Genomic DNA, 21,145 nt, shown 5'->3' on the forward strand with positions numbered 1-21,145 from the left:
GCGTGAAACTAACGTTGTAGAGTAATTTATTTGTTGCAAAAAATAGAAAAGAGGCTAAGCCGAGAAAGAAAATTTATAAAAAAAAAATATATATATATATATTGTAAAGACAAATTTCGTGAGGTGTATAATTTGAAGAATGGCGACGTTACCACAACTGGACGAAGAAAAGCTCAAATTGGTGCAGGAGTTGGAAATAGAAATGATGTCGGATATGTATAATCGCATGACATCCGCATGTCACAGAAAGTGTATAGCACCAAAATACTCCGAGGCCGAACTTGGCAAAGGAGAATCCATATGTTTGGATCGTTGTATTGCTAAATATTTAGACGTTCACGAACGTATTGGCAAAAAACTTACGCAAATATCAATGCAGGAAGCAAAAATTACGGAGCAACCAAAGACAAATTGACTTTGTTCAAACTAGTTACATTTGACGTAAGATTTTTGTGTTATAGAAGTTTGTAACGCTGACTTTTCTTTTGGCTGAATGTACAGTTTTGAAAACAAAGTAGTTTGTACAAAGTAGAGAAATAATGAGCAAAATAAAACCTGTATTTGATTCTTTTTACGAATAAAAAAAAAAAAAAAAGATCTTTATAAAGATGTTACGAAATTTTTAATTTGTTGTCACGAATCTTTAGTTTTTTCTCTCATGTTTAGCTTTATTATGAGAATTGGAACTCTCACTTTTATTTATATCAAAGAAATCCTATTTCTTTGATTATGCAAAAGTATAGATAAATATTTTAATAGGAAAAAAAAAGGTTTTGTACGAGTCTGCGCACATTTATTTAAGATATATACGCGAATGTGTATCGTGAATTATAAATGCAGAAGTATATTACTTGAATACACTGTTTTAGACTTGATTGTTTTTTTTTTTTTATTGATTATATATTAAAAATATAATTTTTTTTGTCTCCAAAGTATTTATTTGCGCATACTTTCAGACACAAACCTCAAATTTACAAGAAATATATAATCAGCTGTAATATTTTTTAAGAACTCAATTGTAAGGTGTGAACAGAAATCTATAATGATGCAAAAAAGTGCAACTATATAAGAATGGTATTAAATTTAATACACAAATTTAATAAATATGGGCTTTTCAACAAAATGAAGATCTTGATAAACAGGGTCTTTTAGCGCATACCCGAGTACTGTTTTCTGGCAATGATAAACAAAAAAAAGTTGTAATAATAATCTTCTTTTGTCCGACTTTGTATCACACACACACAATAGTCTCGAAAAACGTAACATTTTCATATTAACCAGCAGTTTTATCTTTCACCGGACGAGTCGTTGCCAGAGCCAAGGTGTGCTGACCACCACCGCTAACTCGTACCACTGTTTTACCTTCCAACTGTTTTCCTTTAACTAATACCGGCTCCTCGACGTCTTCCGTATCTCCTGTTCCAAGATTTCCATTAGTTCCCATACCCCAAGAACATAGTTCACCTGTTGGATAAGAAACGTTACAAGATAGACTATACAGAACGTATAATAATAAAAATTCATATCATATTAGATGATATATAGCGCGCACCTGATTCTGTAACTGCAAAAGATTCTCTACTACCCGCTCCTACATCGACACACTTGATGGAACTTAGAGACGGAACTTTTGTGAGTTCCTCCGCGTCTGAGCAATAGGGTCCGAGTCCGAGGCGACCGTATTCTTTGCGACCCAACACAAAAACTTGTCCTTCGTCGTCCAGTGCTATAGTGTGATGTTCTCCGCTGCTTATATGTCGCCATACTCTGCCGCTAAAGGTTTTCGACATTTGTGGGTGAAAATGTGTGTCTTTAATTTTTAAACCTGGAAATTCCCAATGGGGACATGTGAGAAAACAAATGCGCGATGTGAAATGATGAGAATAAATGGATGTCTGTCTTACCAATTTGACTGAAATTATTCAGACCAAACACATACACGTCTCCTTTTTGATGCTCTTTGGCGAATGTGCAAAAATTTCCCGCCCATATGTTATCAAAATGAAGCTTTTTACTAATTTTAAATTCAACTACGCCTGGAGTCAGTAATGGACCTATGCCTTGCCGTGTGTTTCTACTGGCTGTTCTTGCGGGTAATCGTCCCAGTTGTCCTTGTTCACCGCGTCCGCAGGTGTATACATGTCCATGTTCGCTAAGTAATACTAAATGATCGCTACCTGATGCTATTTTGACTACTTTTACATCGGGTAAAATTTCTACAGGAAATCGCTCGTTTCCTTTTAACGTAAGTCCCATAGAACCGTGTGTATCCTGATTTATAAAAATTAAAAAATTTATTGCGTTAATTCAAATTTCATCTCCGTTAATGATAAATAGTTTTATAAACAAAGCGAGAAAATAATATTTCAATTGATAAGACGTACTCTAAATGTACCCCATGCAAAGACTCTTCCATCTTCCAACAACGCGGCGCTATGGGAATCTCCCGCAGTCACCTGAATAGCTTTACCAGGTAATTCGACTCTGTCTGGTACTGTTTCTGAACCTTCCTTGGTAGTGTCACGACCGAGTGCTCCCTCATCATTACAACCAAATGTCAATACTTCTCCTGTCTGTCTCAAACATATATTGTGCATAGCGCCAGCTGATATGGCTATAACATCTTGATATTCGGATATAGCTGCAGGTCGCATTTTTTCAGTAACGTCTTCTCCGAGACCGAGTTGTCCGAAATCTCCTTGTCCAAACACAAGCATAACGCCACCGGTTGAAAGTGATCGCAAGTTAGGTTTCACCGTTAATTCTGCAAGACAAATTTGCACAAAATATTGTTACGCGACATAAATTCATTTTTTTTTTTTATATCTTTTCATCTTTATGTTAAACAAATTTGCAGTTTCATATCTGTGCTCCGTACACATACAGAGAGCACATTTTGCATACGGAAACGATCACATCGCGGTTATGTAGGTTATCAATATCGAGCTGCGACGTAACGTTTGAAAAATGAAAATTCCTCGATTGAGCGAAAATATATTAATATTTACCTGGTTTTTTTTTAATCTGCTTCGGTGCCTTATTCGCCTTTGTGGGTTCCTCCGCGGGTCGCTTCGCTGTTTTTCTTGGCGGCACTGCAACATTTACAATAGGTTATGTTTGCGAATTTGTTCGTAAATTGTTTATTATGACAGTCATGTAAGACTCGGCGAGTGATTTTAACGTTATCGCTCATACGCGCACTTACTTTTGTTATTTCTTTTCGTGAATTTTCTTGAATCGCGCGTGTACAACGCTTCTTGCCTCGTTGGCGCCAAAAGTTGCGGTGCTTCTCTAATGTAGCGCAACTCACACCACAAAACACCACGGTCAACTGTCAAGACCGGTTTTCACCGGCGCTGTGTAACGGCTGATCCAATTATTTTGAAGTTTGAAGTTTGATTCTTATTGAATGCCAACCAAACGGGTTTTTTTTCCCGCGCACAAATAAAAAAATACATTAAGACTCACGCGCGATGAAAAAAAAAACCAGCCAATCCGCAACAGGAGCTGACTAGCAGAAAATAAAATTTGGTTGTTCCATCTCCCATATTGCGTTTCATGCGCGTCGTGCCAAAAAGCGTCGGAACGCACACGACCGATTACCCGCCAAACGCGCGCGCCAATTTACTTTATTCTGCGCGTGCGCGGTCACAGTGCGGCAACCATTCGGTTAAGCTGTACGCGTTACGTACGCGAGACGAACATTTCAGTTTGTTTATTCGATTTTTTTTATTATACGGAGGAACAATCGTGTGTCGGAGAGAAGAAGACCAGATAGATGCAATATGTCTCGCATATTCAAGCGGCGTGTGTCGAACGTGTGATTTTGTAAGTTTCAATTAGTTCAAAGTTACTCTCTCTACGCGCGTCTCTTTTTTTCCATCAATTTTTCTTCGATCATCAAAAATAAATAGAGATATATAAATTTGACAAATAAAGTTCATCACATTTTACAGACGTGTTCAAGCAAAATTGATCTTTTATAGATACGTTTAAGGGAAATTGATCTTAAATCGCAAATTTGATAAAATTCTCCGAGTGTTTTCACGTACGGCGCAAGAAAAAAGTTTGTGCTCGTGAAAACGTTATGGCGGCGCGCCATAACGCGAGCACGCGCGCGCGCGCGACTCTAATATTTCACAACTTCTGGCGGTAAATTAATAAACAAAGAAGAACGTAGTATTCGCAAATGTTACGACGGAGTTCATAAATCCGCGGGGGCGTTAAGAAAGTTTTGGATTCTGCGGCTTAATATCTCGGATAGTTTGCCAGACTAACATCACATTTTCTGGCGTACGGAACTTTAATATCGCGGCGGGGATGGTATTATAACAATTTTTTAAGATAACATTTCTCTATCTCTCTCTCTTTTCGCTTGTTGTGTCGTACATAGTAGAAAAAAGTAATTAATGAGACGAGACCGCGTTCGGCAAATAATCATGTCAAACACAACGCGATTGTGTGCGTTGTGCTAAAACGCACGCGATATGTAACGCAAATCTTATTAGTCGCACGTGTATTTATTTGTATTATTTTTGTACACTTTAGTATTTTTTATTTACCATTTGTTTATACAATAATTATCCCTTTTCGTTAAACTTGTTTTGCATAGTTGCGTATACAACTTTTCTAAAATCACATTTTCTCTCATAATTTTCAGACAAGTGTGTTTCGGAGCGGACTGAAAGACGGATCACGTGTGATAACGCAAATAATACAACGTATAATAATAACGTATGTATGTAATGGACATTTGGCGAGCGCGATTCGCTCGCCGTGTAAAACGTGAATTAGCAGACGAGCAGCAGCAGGCGATGACCGCAGGGGGGTGGGGAGGGGTTCGATGATACACGGCGGGGAGAGAGAGAGAGAGAGAGCAACGGGCGCGTGCGGAAGGGTGCAACGGGTGCCGGCCGGTTATCAGAGGGGTCGAATACGCGGAAGCGCGCCAGTCGGCGGCGAGACTTCGCCCGCGCAGCTTTCTCTCTTTGTTTCTCTCTCGTCATCCTGCCGCCTGCTGACTGTTCGTTGTGAAACACAAACGTCACAATCCACGCGTGAAAAATCGAATATCGCGTTTTTTTTTTTCTAGCTTGAACGCAAATTTGCAACAATAATCGAGGGAGAACGGAGGAGAGAGAGAGAGGTCCACGTGTTAAAAAAATCATCTCTGAAGAAACACGCGCGACGCCGTCGTCAATCGCGAGAGTGACAGCACACACGACGGGAGACGAGATCTTCGGCTTCGAGGGAACTGGAGAACGTTTGATGTAGGAGTTTTGCCGAGGAACTATGACGAGGACGACACACCGATTTTTCCTGCTACTGCTGGTGCTGCGGACGCTGATAGGGGGTGAGTTCAATTTTTTATTTGTCAACGCTCTTCTCCGTTTTTTTGGAGAACGCGTTTGGAGAACGCGTTTGGAAACGCGTTCATATATAGAGTATATTATTGTAGTCGTTTATCCGAGAGAGAGGTAAACGAGATTCTGTGTCTCACGTGTAACAGAGATAACAAATTGTCCGTGTCAGATAGTTGACAAAATACGTGTTAAACAAATACGTGACTTGTTTTTACACATACATCTCGATGTGTACATCCTCGCGATATGCGTCGCGCGTTGTGAGTCGATGTTGTAATTTTTTTTTTTTTTTTTTTACGAAGCGTTATCCGTATGTAATACGCGTTATCGAAATCACGCGTGTAAAAGTACAAATAAAATTGCATATTACGCGAGTGCAAATTCACTGTATATTGTACATAAAATGTTATATTTTATCGGCTACGTGCAAAGTTTAATTAAAAAAAAAAAAAAAAAAAAAAAACACGTGACACGCGTATAAATTTTTTTATCCGATTGACGAAACGTACATATCGTAGTGAAGTAACAAATTTAACTCTCGTCACAATTTACAAAAAAAAAAATATATATATATAACATCCCGCGTTTCACAATCAAGCGAATAAATGACGCGCGAACGTTATCTCTGTTCAAGTCTGCGTTCTTTGCTCGACGATTTCTCGTGCGACTTGTTGAGCCATCGGCGGAAGCGCGCGCGCCGCCGAACTCTCTCTCGCGCGAGAGAGACCGAGAAATTGTGTGTAGAGAGCAACGAAAGTGGATTGATTTTCTTGCGTATTCGGACGTTTTCTCAATCAGGCGGAGTGGTTTTTCGCGGATGTCGCGACGCTTGCTATCGGCGTCGCCGCGCGTGTGCTTTTTTTTAAGAACTACAATATACGGAAAAGTCGTTTTTTTGAGCGAATGGCACGTACGCTCGTACGCTATGTGCGCATCTCGTCTCCCGATTTCGTCGCGATCCACCGAAGTTGTCGCGAGAATAAAATCGGAACGGAGCGCGTTATATTAAAATCGTTCAGCGTGGATTCTAATTTTCGGAAGTTCGCGAGATTGTGTCGCGTAGTTTTTACACCTTCACGTTACTAAAATCGAAACAAACTTCGCGCGTTCGATCGTAAAGAAAAAGCATTTCCCGATAGATATGAGATTCTCCTTACGCGGCTGCGCTGTGTATAAGCGAGTACGTTCTAATGAAATAATAATACACCGTGACGTGAAGACACGAGCGCGTCACAAAACATCGGAATATTGACTTCATTATTTTCCACGAAGATATACAGTTTGTTTCGTTGATGTCCCCGTGAAGAAAAGATAACACGCGTATTCGCGTCTGAAAAGTCGATCGTGCGAAATTTGCGTTGTCTCAAAAAAAAAAAATCTCATTGTCGGAATCAATTTGCAAGAAGTTTGACGAAAACGATTGTTTTTGTTTTTTTTTTTGTTTTCAAAATCGTCTCACGCGCGCGCGAATTAAATACGTATTTTTTTTCGCTCTTAATGTGTTTCTCGACCGAGCGCGGGTAAACATTTTTATTTACCTTCCACTTCGGCACGCGCTTCAAAAGCGTTTTAAGTTCTTCGTTTGCGAGGCGAAGAATATGAGGTTCGCGTTCGGGTGTCCATCTCGCGTAACACACGCTTGCTATACGTTTCGCGCAAAGGCGGAAACGGCAGCCGAAACAAAACGTGAGGAAAAAAGCCGCCGTTAACCCAGTTTCTTCGCTATCAATCATCACACGGTATTCCGCGCCGCTGTACACCAGCCGCTGATAGAATTTTCTGATGGAAATTGGAGAAAGATAGCCGGCCTCTCTATCTCTCTTTTTCCTCGCTGTGTGGTTGGAATTATTACCAAAAATACTACATTTCGCGATCTTAAAAGTATAAAACTGGTTTCAGAAACTGCAGCTTCCTTCTCTTTTTTTTTTTCTTTCTTTTTTACAACGAGTTCTGTGCGATGGCGTAGCGGATTTTGTCATTATTTTTGCAACGCTCCTCTGTGTTACACATCTGTGTGTTTTATTTTTTAACATTCGATCTGTGTGAAATATCACTCGACGTGCGCGCGGAGATGCAACTTCGGAAAACTCGGCGACGATCCGACGACGATGTGAGAAAAATCGCGAAAATATCTATACGCGATCGATAATCTGTTCGGTTCAATTTTTGCCGCGCCGCGTCGAATCTCAAATTACGCGAAGAACGTCTCTTCTCTCATTTGAAATTGCGGAATTATTCAACGAACCTACCTACCCGTCGTATACGGGTTTTGTCCCGCAAAGTTCGATGATCAAAGAAGGACAAAAATTCGCAGGATACGCACACACACACATCCGACGAACGGGTTACATATATACACGCGATACGCGCTTGGTACGTTCTCTCGCAATCAGGGCGCGGAATAAAAGGTTTGAAGCGAAAAGCCGTTGTGAAACGTTCCCTACTGGAACAAAAAATATAGGTGACCTGGTTTTCCCGTTATCAATCATCGGCCGGACATTCGGAGCCGATCAAGGCGGGGTAACCACCGATGGAAGATCTGTTCGATAGCGAATCGCGTCACGTATTTCGCGACTCGTAAAGACATTTCCTCTTGAAATGCGATGATCTTTTTTTTTTTTTTTTGTTTGTTCGAGAAAAAGCGCAGTTTTCGCTCGTACGTTTGTCTCTCGAAAAGTTACACTCGCGCGATCCATTACAATCAAACCACCTCTCTCTCTCTCATTCTCTTTCGCGAGATATCGTTAGATTGCATGCGACGCGAACGATCGCGAATAAAACTAGTTTAATTTACGCGAGAAAACGCATTAAAAAAAAAAAAAGAAAAAAAAAACAGACGACGGTGCGCATTTTGTGTCTGACTGCTCTGCGAAATGTGCTCAAGGCTTTGATACGCTATTTGTAACCGAAATAACACTTGTATCGCGGCGAAAATTCTACGTCGATAGGGAAATCGCATCACGTCTACCGGAGCGCATTATTTGTCGCCTACCAAATCGCAGCATCCGCCACGTCGCGGCGTGTTGTCTGCGCCCGGCAATATTTGTTGATTTTCTGCAAGTAGAAAGCGATTGATAGCGGCAACATTGATTCGGCTCTGAATTTTATCTTGTTTTTGTTTTTGTTTTTTTTTTTTTACGCGCGCTTATCGGATTGTTTATACGATTTGCATCCAAATGTATCAATAAGCAAAATCATGATTCCGGATTTATCTCTAATGGAGAACACACATATATAGATATGATATATTTTATGCGGTCTTTATTAAATACAGAGATAACGTTATATGAAACACTAACACACAAATTTGCATTTCAGTTAATTGTTAATAAACCCTTTGAATCTCATATCATCGATGTCTATTATATTTTCTATTGTTTGTTTTTCTATTATTATATGTGAGTTGCTTGGAACACATAATTAAAATGCAATCGCATATTAGTAATCTATATTTCATCGATATACACATATACCAATTTATGATCGTATTTTAATTGTGTTCCAAGCAATAATAGAAAAAAACAAAAAACAAACAATAGAAAATAGACAGACATCAATGTATTTGAAACTCAAAAGATTTATTTAACAATTAACTACATTACGATTTATGTTAGTATCTCATAACGTGTATGTGTGTGTATATACGTCGACGAAATATAAATTACTAATTTATGATTATATATGTATATATATATATATATATATATAATTTTGACTAAATATAAATTATTTTATAAATGTATTACATGTGATGAGGGCAAAAAAGGTCATAGTAGACGTAAGAGGGTTGTGTGAACGCTTTATATAATTCTTCTCGAAAAGAGATTTAGAACATATAGCGCGTGTCTAAAATCACAAAATATTTTATGCAATCTGTGAAATAAAGAATGGTAATTAGTATCCACGCAGTTGTCACATCGCGTTGTCTTCTGCCAAGAGTGACAATCGACACCGTATAACTGTATTGTTATTGTTACGCGATACCCGTCATCGGAATAATGCGAAAAAACGTGCGATGTTCGGAAACGAAAACGATGCCTTTTTTTTTTTATTGCATGACATTTAATAAAGAGCCCCGATAATGCCCCGTTAATATTCGTCATCGCGCGGCAAAAAAAAAATATATCCATCCGTCGACATGCATTCGTGACACGCTCGACGCGCGAGGGGAGCGAATTCGCGATTTGCGAGATTTTCGCCGGGGAGGGTGGCGTGACATCGATGGTTTTCTGATTGACGAGCGGGCGCGGCGCGCATATCAAAAACAGTATTAATTAGCCGTCGAATCGCCGTTGATTTCCGACAAAGCGCTCGCTGTGCCGACGCGGTTATAACGCGGCTATTCGCCGAGCGGCTGTGTTTATCAATTAGCGACGGTGCACATGGTCGCATCCGGGTTATGCATCCGAACAAAAAAAAGTCTGGACCAATCGCGGTAATATCGCGATTATCGATCGCGCCGTGCGCGATTCTCAATTCTGACTCGTTGAATTACGCGAGCCATCAAAAAGTTCTCGTTTTTGCGTTTCTGAATTCTGCATTGTGTATTACATACTAACGAATCACATGCAATTCATCGAACGCGACCAGTTAATTGTCCAACTTTGCACACAAGGTATATAGTCTCACGAAATAACAATCAGGGGAAGAGAAGAAAAAAACAAAAAAAACAAAAAGAGTAACTCGGACTGTTGCGTTTAATTGCCATCGAGTGGTAAGTGGGAGAGGGAAAGGGGCACTTCGCGGCTTAGGACGATTGTATATATTTAAAGATCGAATTTCTTTATCTCTCTTTCTCTTTCGAGAGGACTTCTCGCGATTTGTACTCTGGAAAGGAAGAAATCTTCTTCGGACGGGAGAAAAAGAGAAAGGATCTTGCTCTCTCTCTCTCTCTCTCTCTCGCCGAGAAGGAACGCGGCGATCAGTTATTCCCACCTCGAGGATTCGCTGAATATGCATGAAACAATCGCGTATCTCATGCAATTAGCCGAGGCAAATCTTTTTCCTTTTCTCTTTCTCTCTATCTGTCTGTTATTTCTTCTTTTTTTTTTCTTTCGTCTCTCCTTTTCGTTCTCCGCGCGCTTTTCTCACATCACGGGGGGGGGGGGGNGGGGTTTCGAAAACTCCCTTTATCTATATATTTATCTCTTTCCCTTGTATTATTTCTCGTTGCCGTAGGCAACGAACGGTAGAAAACTTGCTCTAATCAGAGCGCATTTGTGATTTCCGCGGGCAAGCGCCACCGATGCAAATTGCATTTTGAATAACGCTGACACGATGGACGCGGCCCAGTTCGTCGACCGATAAACGCCTGCACCCTCTACCCATCCCCTTATCCGTTCCCACGCGATCTTTCTCTCTCTCTCTCTCCTTTATCGCTCTATCTCTCCATTCTTTTATTCCTTCTATCTCTTCCTTTCGTATTCGTCTCTTTCTCTCTCATCGCTTTTCCCACCGTTGCCAGAAAGAGAGAGAGAGAGAGAGAGAGAGAGAGAGAGAGAGATGCGCGACGTGTTTGCACTTTTTTTTCTACTACGCGGCTTTTGTAACGCTTTTAGTTACACCGCCGGATTTACTAGCAGCTGACGGGATTATCCTTTTAATTCTCTACGCCGCAAAACTGACGCGCGCTAATAAATCGCTATTAGAGGAGAATTGCGGTTTTTCACCGCGTGTGTGATGGTGTTCGCGAGGTTTTCCGTCACAACACGCGATTAAGAATTTATATATCGATTGTCATCGCCAGTTGTCCGGACGAAATATATTGGAGTAATTTCGAAACGAAACACACACGTGTGTGTGTAGCGCGAATTGCGAAGGTGTGTGTGGTGATCATAAATTTGTTTGCAATTATTGCGAACTGTCGCGCAAAATGGTTGGAATCGTTGTGCGAATGCAATGCTTGTAGGATCGCTTTGCGGATAATCTTGTTGATTTAAGCGAGCGTTTGACGTTAGCCGTCAAGTTGCGCTTTCGTGATTATCCTCAGCGGTTTCCCCCTCCCCGACGTTTCTCTCTATCCATATTCTAATAAACCCGGTCTCCGAACTGCATCGAACCGAGCTGCCAGCTCGAACAATGTCGTATACCCATTGAAATGTCTTTCTGGTAGGTCGAATGACTGCTAATGAAGTGCGCGGAAGCGTAATCACACGGCGTCTCATAATTATTATTTTTCTTTTTCGTTTCCTATTATCTATACTCGCATCTACTGTGACAATGGCGTGATACGTGATAAGGCATGCGCGTTTAAATCATACGATTCTATTGTTAGACGTCCGATTGTAAAAAAAAAAACATTGTTTTTTGATCGTTAAAAAACTTCCAATTAAAACGCGGACGATTAAAAAACAAAAAAAAAAAAAAATCGAGTTTTCCCGAAACTGTTTCGAGACAACTTTGAATTTCAGAAAACTCTTTCGAGTTTTGTCGTAACGAACGTAATTGTCAGGGACAACAAGTGCTCGGCGATTATTTGCTCCGACTTATTCAATTTTGCTCGTAATTCTCTCCGAGCTCTCTGCGGTTCGTAACAATTCTTCTTCTTACAACCGGCGTCGTCGTAGTACAAGCGCCAACGGTTGACAAAGAAATATTTGAACATCCGCGCGGTGCGGTTTCCTCCACTCCGAGAGAGAAGTCCTGTAATTGTGCGCGCGCTTTGAAGTTCTCGACAAACACGCCTTTGCGACGCGACGGCTTCCAAATCGCGTTTTAACCGTTTATAGCAGCGAGAAACTTGGATCCAGGTGTACGCGTCCGAGCTTTCAAACTCGGAGGGAAAAGGGTAGTTCGCAGGGGGCGATCGCGAAAGCACATTTCGTTGACTTCGCAAACATTTTCCCTCGCTCGCGCGCGCGCGCGCGGACATGTTTTTGTATTTTTCCCCGACGACCCTCTCTTTTTCCATCGGGAAGAAGAGCACTTCGTCGCACTCTCCGTCGTTGTCCCTGTGTTCTCAGGAAACATCCGTTCCCCGTTTTCTATCATCCCTGCGTGTGTCTTCGATTAGTTATTTTCGCGCTTGCGACGCACACGTCGTTGTTGATACAAACGACATGCAGGCAGGTACAGAATCGAAGTCGTAAATCGGCCGATATATGAGAGTTCGCGGAATTTGAAACGCTACATCATCGATTTGTCAGTGATAGATACTACGGCTTCCGACGTTGTCGCGCAATCTGGTGGCAGTAACGTTTACATTGCTGATAAACCGACGCGTGACGTTTCGGAACGTGTGTTAAAACTGATATTGTTTTTGTTTTTACAATTACGTAACGCAATATGTTTTTTACGAGAAAACGATATTGTCTCTCTCTGTGGTTATGAAAAACCACCACGATCGATATGATAATTTTTCCGCGAAAAGGTGTCGACGTTTGTCGGAAATAATATTAATGATTCGTACATTTCGCATTAAACTCCATTGTGTGACATTATTCACGTCGACGTTAATTAAATCCCTTATCATTGTAACAGTTTCCATTTATCTCGCAGTCACCTTTTTCGCGGGCACCTCACGTTCCGATTGACATTTACCGGGAAATCGACATGTACCGGTAGCTGCTGTACTTGGAGCGCGTCGCACACGCGTTAGACGCGCGTTACAAGGCAAAGTACCGTTTGTACGTGACCGGGTCCTTCGTTAACGAGCGTTAGCTCTCGATATCGGGGGGAAGGGTGCGAGATATGTGGGTCAAAATTGACCCACACTGTGGGTGTGCGAAAGGGCGAAGTTAGGAGAATTTGGGATGTGTTGCGACACGGCGCGGCGCGAGTCAATTGCGCTGTACGCGGAAGGGGGACTTAATCCTCTCTCTCTCTCTCTCTCTTTGTCCGTCTCCAGCTCTGTGTTTTAAGCGAATTAGCACCTGCGAAAACTTTTGATGGACGTGGAGAAACACATGGGCGATTATCGCGATTAAATGTTTCCGCATATGTTACACGGAAGAGAACATGTTGGTACTTAGTTGCATACACACACAGGTCGGGCCAAACGTGCGTTTGCCAGCGCGAACGAATTTCCGGCAACTTTGATTTTACGCTCCGAATCACGCGACTGCGAAACAAATTCCGGCATGAAACTCGCTTTCGAGATTATCTCTTTCTCTCTTTCTCTCTCTCTCGTGTTACCAATTGTTGGCACCTTTTATCCCAACACGACCTAGAGAGAGAGAGAGAGAGATTATTAGATTTATTCCATCGCGCGATGTGTCGGCAGACATCGGAGTTCGACATTCGTTTCGCGCTCGTTCGAGTGTAATCTCGCGTGAAAATATCGTCGGCCGCGATATCTTCCGGGTGAAGATGTGGAAGAGAGGTGGAAATCGTATTGTTTTAGAATCTCGCGCGACTTCTTGGTTTCAATAAAAAAAAAAAAAAAAAAAAAAAAATCTCGACTTTGTAGATTCTGCGTTTAATCAAAACCAAACGCGCGATGTAATCGACCGTAAAGAAGAGGATATAAAACCATCTCTCTCTCTCTCTTTCTCTCTGAGAGTTAAATCGGTGTTCCTATCTTCGCCCGCGACTCGTAAACCGCGCGCAAAATAGGGGAGGCAACTACGAACAAAGGTTGCGCCGCGAAACAAGATATCAAGTTGGATGTAATAAACTGACTGCGCGGGAGCTTCGAATGGAAGGATGCGTTGCTCCGACCGCACACAAGTTGTATCTTCTTGACAGTTTGCTCGCAGTTTATTCCCTTTGTATACGTAGGTGTAAATTCAAATTTTGCAATATAGCTCGCGCGCCACACGCGTGTAAAAAATTATCCCATATCTCACAGTTTTTACACTCCTGTGACTAAAAAAAAAAATAGGAAGAATATAGCAATTTGCCAAACAGAGAAGGGATGGAAAGAAGAGAGAAAGAAAAGAGATTACTACGAGATTATACACTCAAATAAATTTTTTACACTCTGTTAAGAAAAATCTAACATTTGCCCTTTTGAAAATTTTTGTTCGGTTACTGTTCGACGCGCGTATTAGAAAGAAGTAGTTGAATACAAAAGCTGCCGCCAAAGTAGACAGATTTTTCTTAGCGAAGAGCTTTTCGTTGGTAACGAAACTTTACCGTTAGCCGCACGCGACCTATCATCGATTCCAGACCAGGGATGCTTTCTAGCCGAACGCATAAACATTCCGCCGGGGTGCGGCAACGTGAGAGAGAGAGAGAAAGAGAGAAAGAGAGAGAGAAAAACCCAAGCGCGACTCGGTGTCGCAAGACAACATGTCACAGCCGTGTTGCTGGAAAGACCCCCGGCGGATTCGAAACGGGATTCAATTTCCCGAAAGGCGATCCTCGCGTCGAGTCTCTCTCGCAACTCTTACGCTATCGGCTCGACGGGCGAGCGAGGAAGAAACCGAGAATGTAGCTCTAAGAGAATGCGGAGAGAGTGGGAATACCGAGAAGAGAGAGCGACGGTCGGTCGCGGCGACAGAAAGAATAAGGGAGTGTGCGCGCGCGAGCGAGAGAGAAACAGAGTTAGAGAGAGAGAGAGAGAGAGAGAGAGAGATAGATAGAACGCCGAGGGATGCAGAACCGGAAGTTCGTTCTGGATCCACGAATCGCAATGCGGGGCCGCGCCTCGGCCGGCGCCGGAAGTCTTTTAGAAGTTTGATTAAACTTCGACCGTGCACGCGGCGCGTGCTCGTGAAACACTGGTCGTTTCAGCGATTGCGAGAGAGTCGCAGACAGATAAAAGGCGCGCGCGACGAAGTAGAACCTGAATTTTGATGTACGAGTGTGAGCGATCTCGCGAAATAACATTGATCAATTCAGTTAGAAGGAAAGAATATATATACAAGTAGGAAGAAAAAAACATATAAAATAATTTGTAAAATCAGTTGCGTTGCGTGTGTTTGTCTTCACGTTTGTTGTCATGTAAGTAACAAAAAGAATATAACCTGAGATTTTTTTATTTCTTTACTACGTTGAGAAAATTTTATCTCTCGGAAAGAGTTGGTTTTAATTTCTTTTACAATATCTTTGTTGTGCGCAAGGATTCGGACGCGAGCGCCGTAGCGCGCGTTACCTCGTCGGTCTCTCCACTTGCAATGGAAGTAAAGTTCTTTTCTCCGTTACATCTCGCGTAATCCATTATGCCGGTAAATGGGCCGTGAGGTGACCGACGACGTTGCTTTCCCTCGCGGTGTGAAACGGCCGTTAACGGTGTGAAACCCGTTTGAATCGGGGGGAAAATCTCCTCTTTTCTCTGACGAGAGAAATATTTCGAATCAAAAGATGAGGCCGTGCGCGACGACGACGACGACGACGTAAAGACGAGAGGGTCGCAAAAGCTCCGAGGATACGTAGGAATGGAATTCTAATAAGTTGCGAGACAACTCGCGCGCAATGTTAACCGAGTTTAATGGGAAAACACGGAAGAAAAGGATAGTCCGTGTAGTTTCTCAACTATCTCTCTGTTCGAGTTTCCCGTGAGAACGTTCGCGCGATATTGGATGTTATCCCAGATGCGCGAACTCCGAGATCAAATACGACAAATGGGAAAAGTTAAGATTAACGAGCTAAATGAATGTTCCTCATATAAAATAAAAAAAAAGAGAGAGAGAGAGAGAGAGGATAGAACGTGAGAAAGCGACAAAAAGACTGTGTAAACCTGTTCGTATTGATCTCGTCTTACGTTTCCTTGTCGATCTTTCTTGCACACCGAAGAAATCGAACTAAATAGAACATGTGTCGTACGTATACGTGTCGGGAGTAAAATAAAGTTTTCATTCGGGAAAATAAAGCTCTCTTAAAAAACCCGGCGGCTTTATACTTTCATATTAAGAAACATCAAACAATCTGAAAAAAAAAGAAGTAAAGAGCAATAATTAATAAAAAAAAAGTAAAGAGCAATAATTAAAAATTCAATTACCGAAAGAAAATGACGCCGTCGTTACACGTACGTACGCGTTATTTATGCATTCCCGCTACTCAGGACATGTGTGCGTTGTTTATCAAGCGCGCGAGGAATCTTTTTTTTCTCGAATACCGTGGCGTAGCTACCGTTTCTGCTGTCGCACGATTTTCGTTGCGGACGACGTTTCTGCATATACAACGAAAAAAGCGGGTAGCGTTATGAATTTTCGAGGTTGAATCTCTCTCTCTCTCTCTCTCTCTCTCTCTCTCTCTCTCTCTTTTTCTCTCACTCTCTTTTTCTTCGAGTCCAAGATGCTCGTGAGTATATCTAAAAATCTAGGAAAATGAGATTGCGCGAGAGCGTCGGGAGAAAAGTATCTGAAATTTGAATGCGAGATATAAAGCGCGAAATGAGTTTTACATTAGGCGATAAAGTCGCCGCTGATGAAATGGACACGTTTTTGCGCCGCAACGTCAAACGTTCTGCTTAAAAGCGAAATTATATCAAAAGCCGAAAAACAAACAAAACGTGTTGTTTAGACGACGTGTTATATTTTCGCTCTTGCATTTTGCATAATTGCTTTTATCATAAAGGTATATTTTACAACCGAATAGACTTCTCACACGCGCGCACACACACACACGATTTGTTTACGTAATACACTACGCCGCTAATTGCAAGCGAAGCGCAATAATTGTTTTGTTTCAATTTTATTTAGTACTCCGATAAGATTTAACATCGCAAATGGAAGATAAACGTTTATTGCGCAAAGAAAAATCTGAAAGTCTCTCCGTGTCTCCAACCGCTCGAAAGGTCGCGCCGCTGCCAACGTCGGTGATTTAAAAGTCAAGCGTAAAGCCGAATGAGTTCTACGCGAGTCAGCAACGCGACGCCATTTCTTATGTAATGGACACTTTCTGACAGTACTAAAAACGAAACGGGGAATGGTAGCTGCGCTCGTTTCTGCGGAAACGAGAAATTTAAAATTCGCGAAGATGCACTTCGTCTATTTGGATCATCTTCGATACGAACAAATACGATAATGTTTGATGAAATAATTCAATAACCGTATATATTCTTCGAACGAATATTTTACCGGAGGAAAGTGAATTATCGCACACACTTATCAGCGAGCAACAAATGACGAAAGAAAGCATCGAACGCGAACAATCGCATTTTTATCGCGATGTAAAAAAAAAAAAATGTCAAGACGTGAAATACACGCACGAAACGGAAAAATTTTCAAACGACTTTTACGAGAAAAGTGTTTAATCGAAATAACAGGAAACAAAGGATATGCGTGTCACTCGTAGTTTTGTGTTTCTTTTATGTGTTTAACGACCGACGAAACTTCCTGTGAAACGCAATGTCCTCGAAGAGTGGTCTCCGGACGGGAAAACTGCAGCGAGCGATTTGAAAGTCCGAGGGTAAGGGCGGGATGACTTTTACGCGCGGAGGGAGTGTGATCTAGCGTGATTCCGCTTTTCTCTAGCACCTGTTGGCATACGAATCCTATAAACTAGATTTTCCGTTGGCAAACAAGTGGAAGCACTTAAGTAATTGCTACATTCTTCTCCGGTGAGTTTCCGCGAAACAAACGTCTCGTCTTTTATTTTCCGTCGTTTGTACTGAATTCGTTAAGATTTTTCACTCGTAAAAAAAATTTACTGCTACCGTAGCGCTGCTCTCAATCAGAGTATCGGGATAAAAAAAAAACAAAAAAAAAAAAAAACGAATTCAGTTTGGCACAGTGTCGTTTCTTTTAGACGTAGACTGAAATATTTTAATATTTTAATATTTTAATATTTTAATATTTTAAATATATTTATATATACGTATATTTATATACGTATATATATGTTCTGTATGGAAATATCGAGGTTGTTAATTTCTGCAGTAAACGATAAAAATTCAAACGAAAAGCAAACCGTTAGTGACGGTAAAAAATATTTGTTAGTAAAAATAAAAATAAATAAAAATATGTGAATCAAAATCGTAGAAGGTTAGGTACAAGATACATCTTGTTGTGTCTTATCTTAATTAATTTCGTATATAAAGAAATACGTTGTTTTATCACACACACACACACACACACACATACAAATGTGTACAATAACAATCGCTTCTTTTTTCATTACAAGATTATTGAACCTGCGTCCATAGAAGGTGCGTTTTACAACGCATCTCGTTAATTGCATATAAACCGCCAATGCAAAGTTTATTCCGTAGATCGTACGTGCTTTAATATTGTGTGTGGTTTAAATTAGAGATCGCGCGGAATTGATATTCCTTTCCGCAAATGGTTTGTGCGGCGCGTTTGATCCCGCGACTGCGGAGACGGGGGGGAAGGGAGTAGAAAATATTGACGAAGCTACGGGGGTTTCCATGTTAATTGAATCGCCAGAGTTAAACGGTTTGCGGACAGTTCGTTCATACATGTGTATGTGTCGAACGAGTGTCCATGCGTGTTCACGTTCATCGAATTATTTCCGTTGGCGTTTTCCGAGTTTATGCTCGCGCAAACGCGAAAATATCGCATCCCGCTTGATAATAGTCACACGTCAAACTCTCAAGGACACAAGATTTATCATAAAAAACCTTACACGTTTAAAACGTGTCACTTCTGTTGCGAACAGTTGCAGCGAAAATATTCTATCATTCTCAGCAGTGCAAAACGATAACTCGATACGCTCGCATTGTGCGAATACGAGATTTCAGGATTAAACGCGACACTGTATTTGCTTTTAAAGTTTATTCACATATTCGTTGTTGATTCTTTGTTGCGTGTGACATGAACTGCTTAAATGAAAAAAATTGTTTCGCAGAGATTTTGTTACATTTATTTGAGAAAAAAGAAAAAGCATCTACAGTTTTTTCATTCCGTAAAACACTTAACATGTCGATATTAATAACTTCTTTCTCTCTCTCTCTTTCTCTCTCTCACGCACGCGCACACATAAAGTTTTTAAATATTTTAAAAGAGATTTTAAATATACAAAAAAAGAAAAATACAAATAGCAAACCAAACGGTCAATGTTCTTTTTCTTCAAGAAATTATAGATATATAATATGTTATGAATAATATATCAAATCTTTGCGCGTGTAGCGCGTCTCCGCGATGGTAAATTAAAGTGACAGACTCTTCATCAAGTTCTTCCCGTTCGTGTGTTTTATTCACAAGATGAATTATCGTTTAGGTAATTAATAATACTTGGTGACATTCCGGTACGAGCTGAACTCATTCATGTGACGTGGTAGTTTATAATTTAATCTTGTGGCACCGAGGTGTGGGCGCTCTTAGAATATATAAAATCTGCTTGGAAGAGAGTCTCCAGGGTATATTGAATACAATAATCAAGAGAAAGAACCTCATGCGGCACGCCGAGGATAAATGAGAAAGAATCGCGATGTCTTTGCTTTGTAACGAACGCCGCGTGTAACACAGAAGGCTTCTCTCTTCTTATTCATAACAACGTATATTTACACAATTAACCATGTTGAGATAGATATTTTGTATAGAATATTTTACTCAATATGTTCGCTTATTGTCGTGCGAAAATGCGAACGAAGTTTTGAACTTTGGTGTAAGGAAGATCTGACCCGTATAATTTACGGCGAACGAACAAATCGTCGTTTCAGAATAAATGTTCGCGAAGTGAATAAATTCAAATACGTTTCCCCGTCGTAAAATGGTTTTTCACATCCCGGTGTATCTCTTGTTTTTTTTTTTTTTTTTCTTTTTTTTTACGCTCAATAGCTTTACGATCATGTTAACGCAGCTCGACGTCCGCCGAAACGTTGACCGTCACTACTGCTTTTCTCAAGCCGCGCTTGGAACGCCGCAATATTCGAATATGTATTAGAGAGAAAATGAAAAGAAAAAATATGAAAGATTCAAAGATGTACGTACGTGTGTGCGTGTGTGTGTTTTTATGGATCCTAGCGAGAGAGAATAAAATTTATTTCTTCTTTTATATTACGCGCACATAAAAATATAAAACTTGACGATGTACTGATACTTTTTATCAGTTACCCGAACGATACGAGACAGCTGCGGTATCATTTTCAAGTTTAAGTATTACGTGCATGTGTGTGTGTGTCCATAAAACGCAGTTCTGTAATCTTCCCTCCAGAAGTGCATCCACAAGTCCGATTCACACGGAGAGAACTGCATACCAAGTTCCAAAGTAACTGCTGCGCGTTATCGGTTGGAACGGCTTAGTGAGAATTATCGGGAGGCAGCGTGAATCTAATGATTCCTGACATAAACATATATATACGTATATATGTGTGTGCACACAAAGAAAGATAAAGTATATACATGTATATATAATGCAATTTCAAAAATGACAATGTTTTTATAAATTGCGTACGGCGGAAAATTATGACAGAGAACACGCGCTTTTCGTTGCTCTTTACGACTTTTTCTCGATCTGTTTTCTCTCTAAAAGCCGCGGTTCGCGAAATTTCATGCTCAATTACCGAAAATAATGAAATTACGAATTTACGTTACATCATAAAACAACGAGTCCTGTAAAACTGTGTTACGTGTAAAAACAACAATTATATTAAACGCGCGACAAAGAAACGGATCAATAATCCGCAAGTTAATCGTCGTCTTTCATTTAATCAACATCGCTGCCGCCACTTAGCGCGTCGCGTCATGTGAATTATATGTGTCAGTTTCGAAAAAAAAAAAAAAGCGCATTTACGCGCGCTCTCTCGTCGCGCGTTCTCTGCCCGTGTTTTTCGAGACCGCGCGCTTCGGGGCCGCTGTTTTCGATGCAAATGTCTCCGGTTACATGAGAGCGCGACGTAATCCTCTTTCCCATCGCGAAAATTCAAATTATGCGTCGCGGAATAGAAATTTCTCGGTCGCGTAAGAACACAGCGCGCTAATGCGTCGGAGTTAGAC

At 41.0% G+C, this 21,145-nt stretch overlaps 3 protein-coding genes across 7 annotated transcripts in view; 2 read left to right on the forward strand and 1 right to left on the reverse strand.

The window, feature by feature from the left end:
* The first annotated feature begins 31 nt into the window (after positions 1-31).
* LOC109854371 (mitochondrial import inner membrane translocase subunit Tim10) lies at positions 32-584 on the forward strand. The gene has a single exon (XM_020427401.1). It carries the CDS (start codon positions 140-142, stop codon positions 413-415), a length of 276 nt encoding a protein of 91 aa, XP_020282990.1. The 5' UTR covers positions 32-139; the 3' UTR covers positions 416-584.
* A 482-nt stretch (positions 585-1,066) lies between these two features.
* Positions 1,067-3,344, reverse strand: LOC109854369 (regulator of chromosome condensation). Its single transcript, XM_020427399.1, has 6 exons — positions 3,206-3,344; positions 3,009-3,092; positions 2,385-2,764; positions 1,905-2,271; positions 1,553-1,825; positions 1,067-1,464 (listed from the first exon to the last, which is right to left on the reverse strand). Coding segments are annotated over exons 1-6 (1,296 nt in total). The 5' UTR covers positions 3,207-3,344; the 3' UTR covers positions 1,067-1,273.
* A 1,308-nt stretch (positions 3,345-4,652) lies between these two features.
* Positions 4,653-21,145, forward strand: part of LOC109854336 (hemicentin-2-like) — a 139,871-nt gene continuing 123,378 nt past the window's right edge. For 3 of the 5 annotated variants that reach the window (XM_020427317.1, XM_020427314.1, XM_020427318.1), the window contains exon 1: positions 4,966-5,353. In XM_020427317.1, the coding sequence (XP_020282906.1) occupies positions 5,293-5,353 (61 nt within the window). In that variant the 5' untranslated portion in view covers positions 4,966-5,292. Of the gene's footprint in view, positions 4,735-4,958; positions 5,354-21,145 lie in introns of those variants that run through there. The other 2 variants (XM_020427315.1, XM_020427316.1) reach the window with 2 other exon arrangements.

The sequence above is a fragment of the Pseudomyrmex gracilis genome, unplaced genomic scaffold, assembly GCF_002006095.1.
Source record: "Pseudomyrmex gracilis isolate BER0280 unplaced genomic scaffold, ASM200609v1 scaffold_63, whole genome shotgun sequence".
NCBI classification, from domain to species: Eukaryota; Metazoa; Arthropoda; class Insecta; order Hymenoptera; family Formicidae; genus Pseudomyrmex; species Pseudomyrmex gracilis.

What these genes read in the sequence shown, in the direction of transcription:
- LOC109854369 (XM_020427399.1), bottom strand. An exon ending in GCAGATTAAAAAAAAACCAG is followed by an intron (nt 2,765 to 3,008) that starts GTAAATATTAAT and finishes TTTGTCTTGCAG; the next exon opens with AATTAACGGTGAAACCTAAC. An exon ending in TTGCATGGGGTACATTTAGA is followed by an intron (nt 2,272 to 2,384) that starts GTACGTCTTATC and finishes TTTATAAATCAG; the next exon opens with GATACACACGGTTCTATGGG.
- LOC109854371 (XM_020427401.1), top strand. Translation starts at nt 140, where the DNA reads ATGGCGACGTTACCACAACTGGACGAAGAAAAGCTCAAATTGGTGCAG.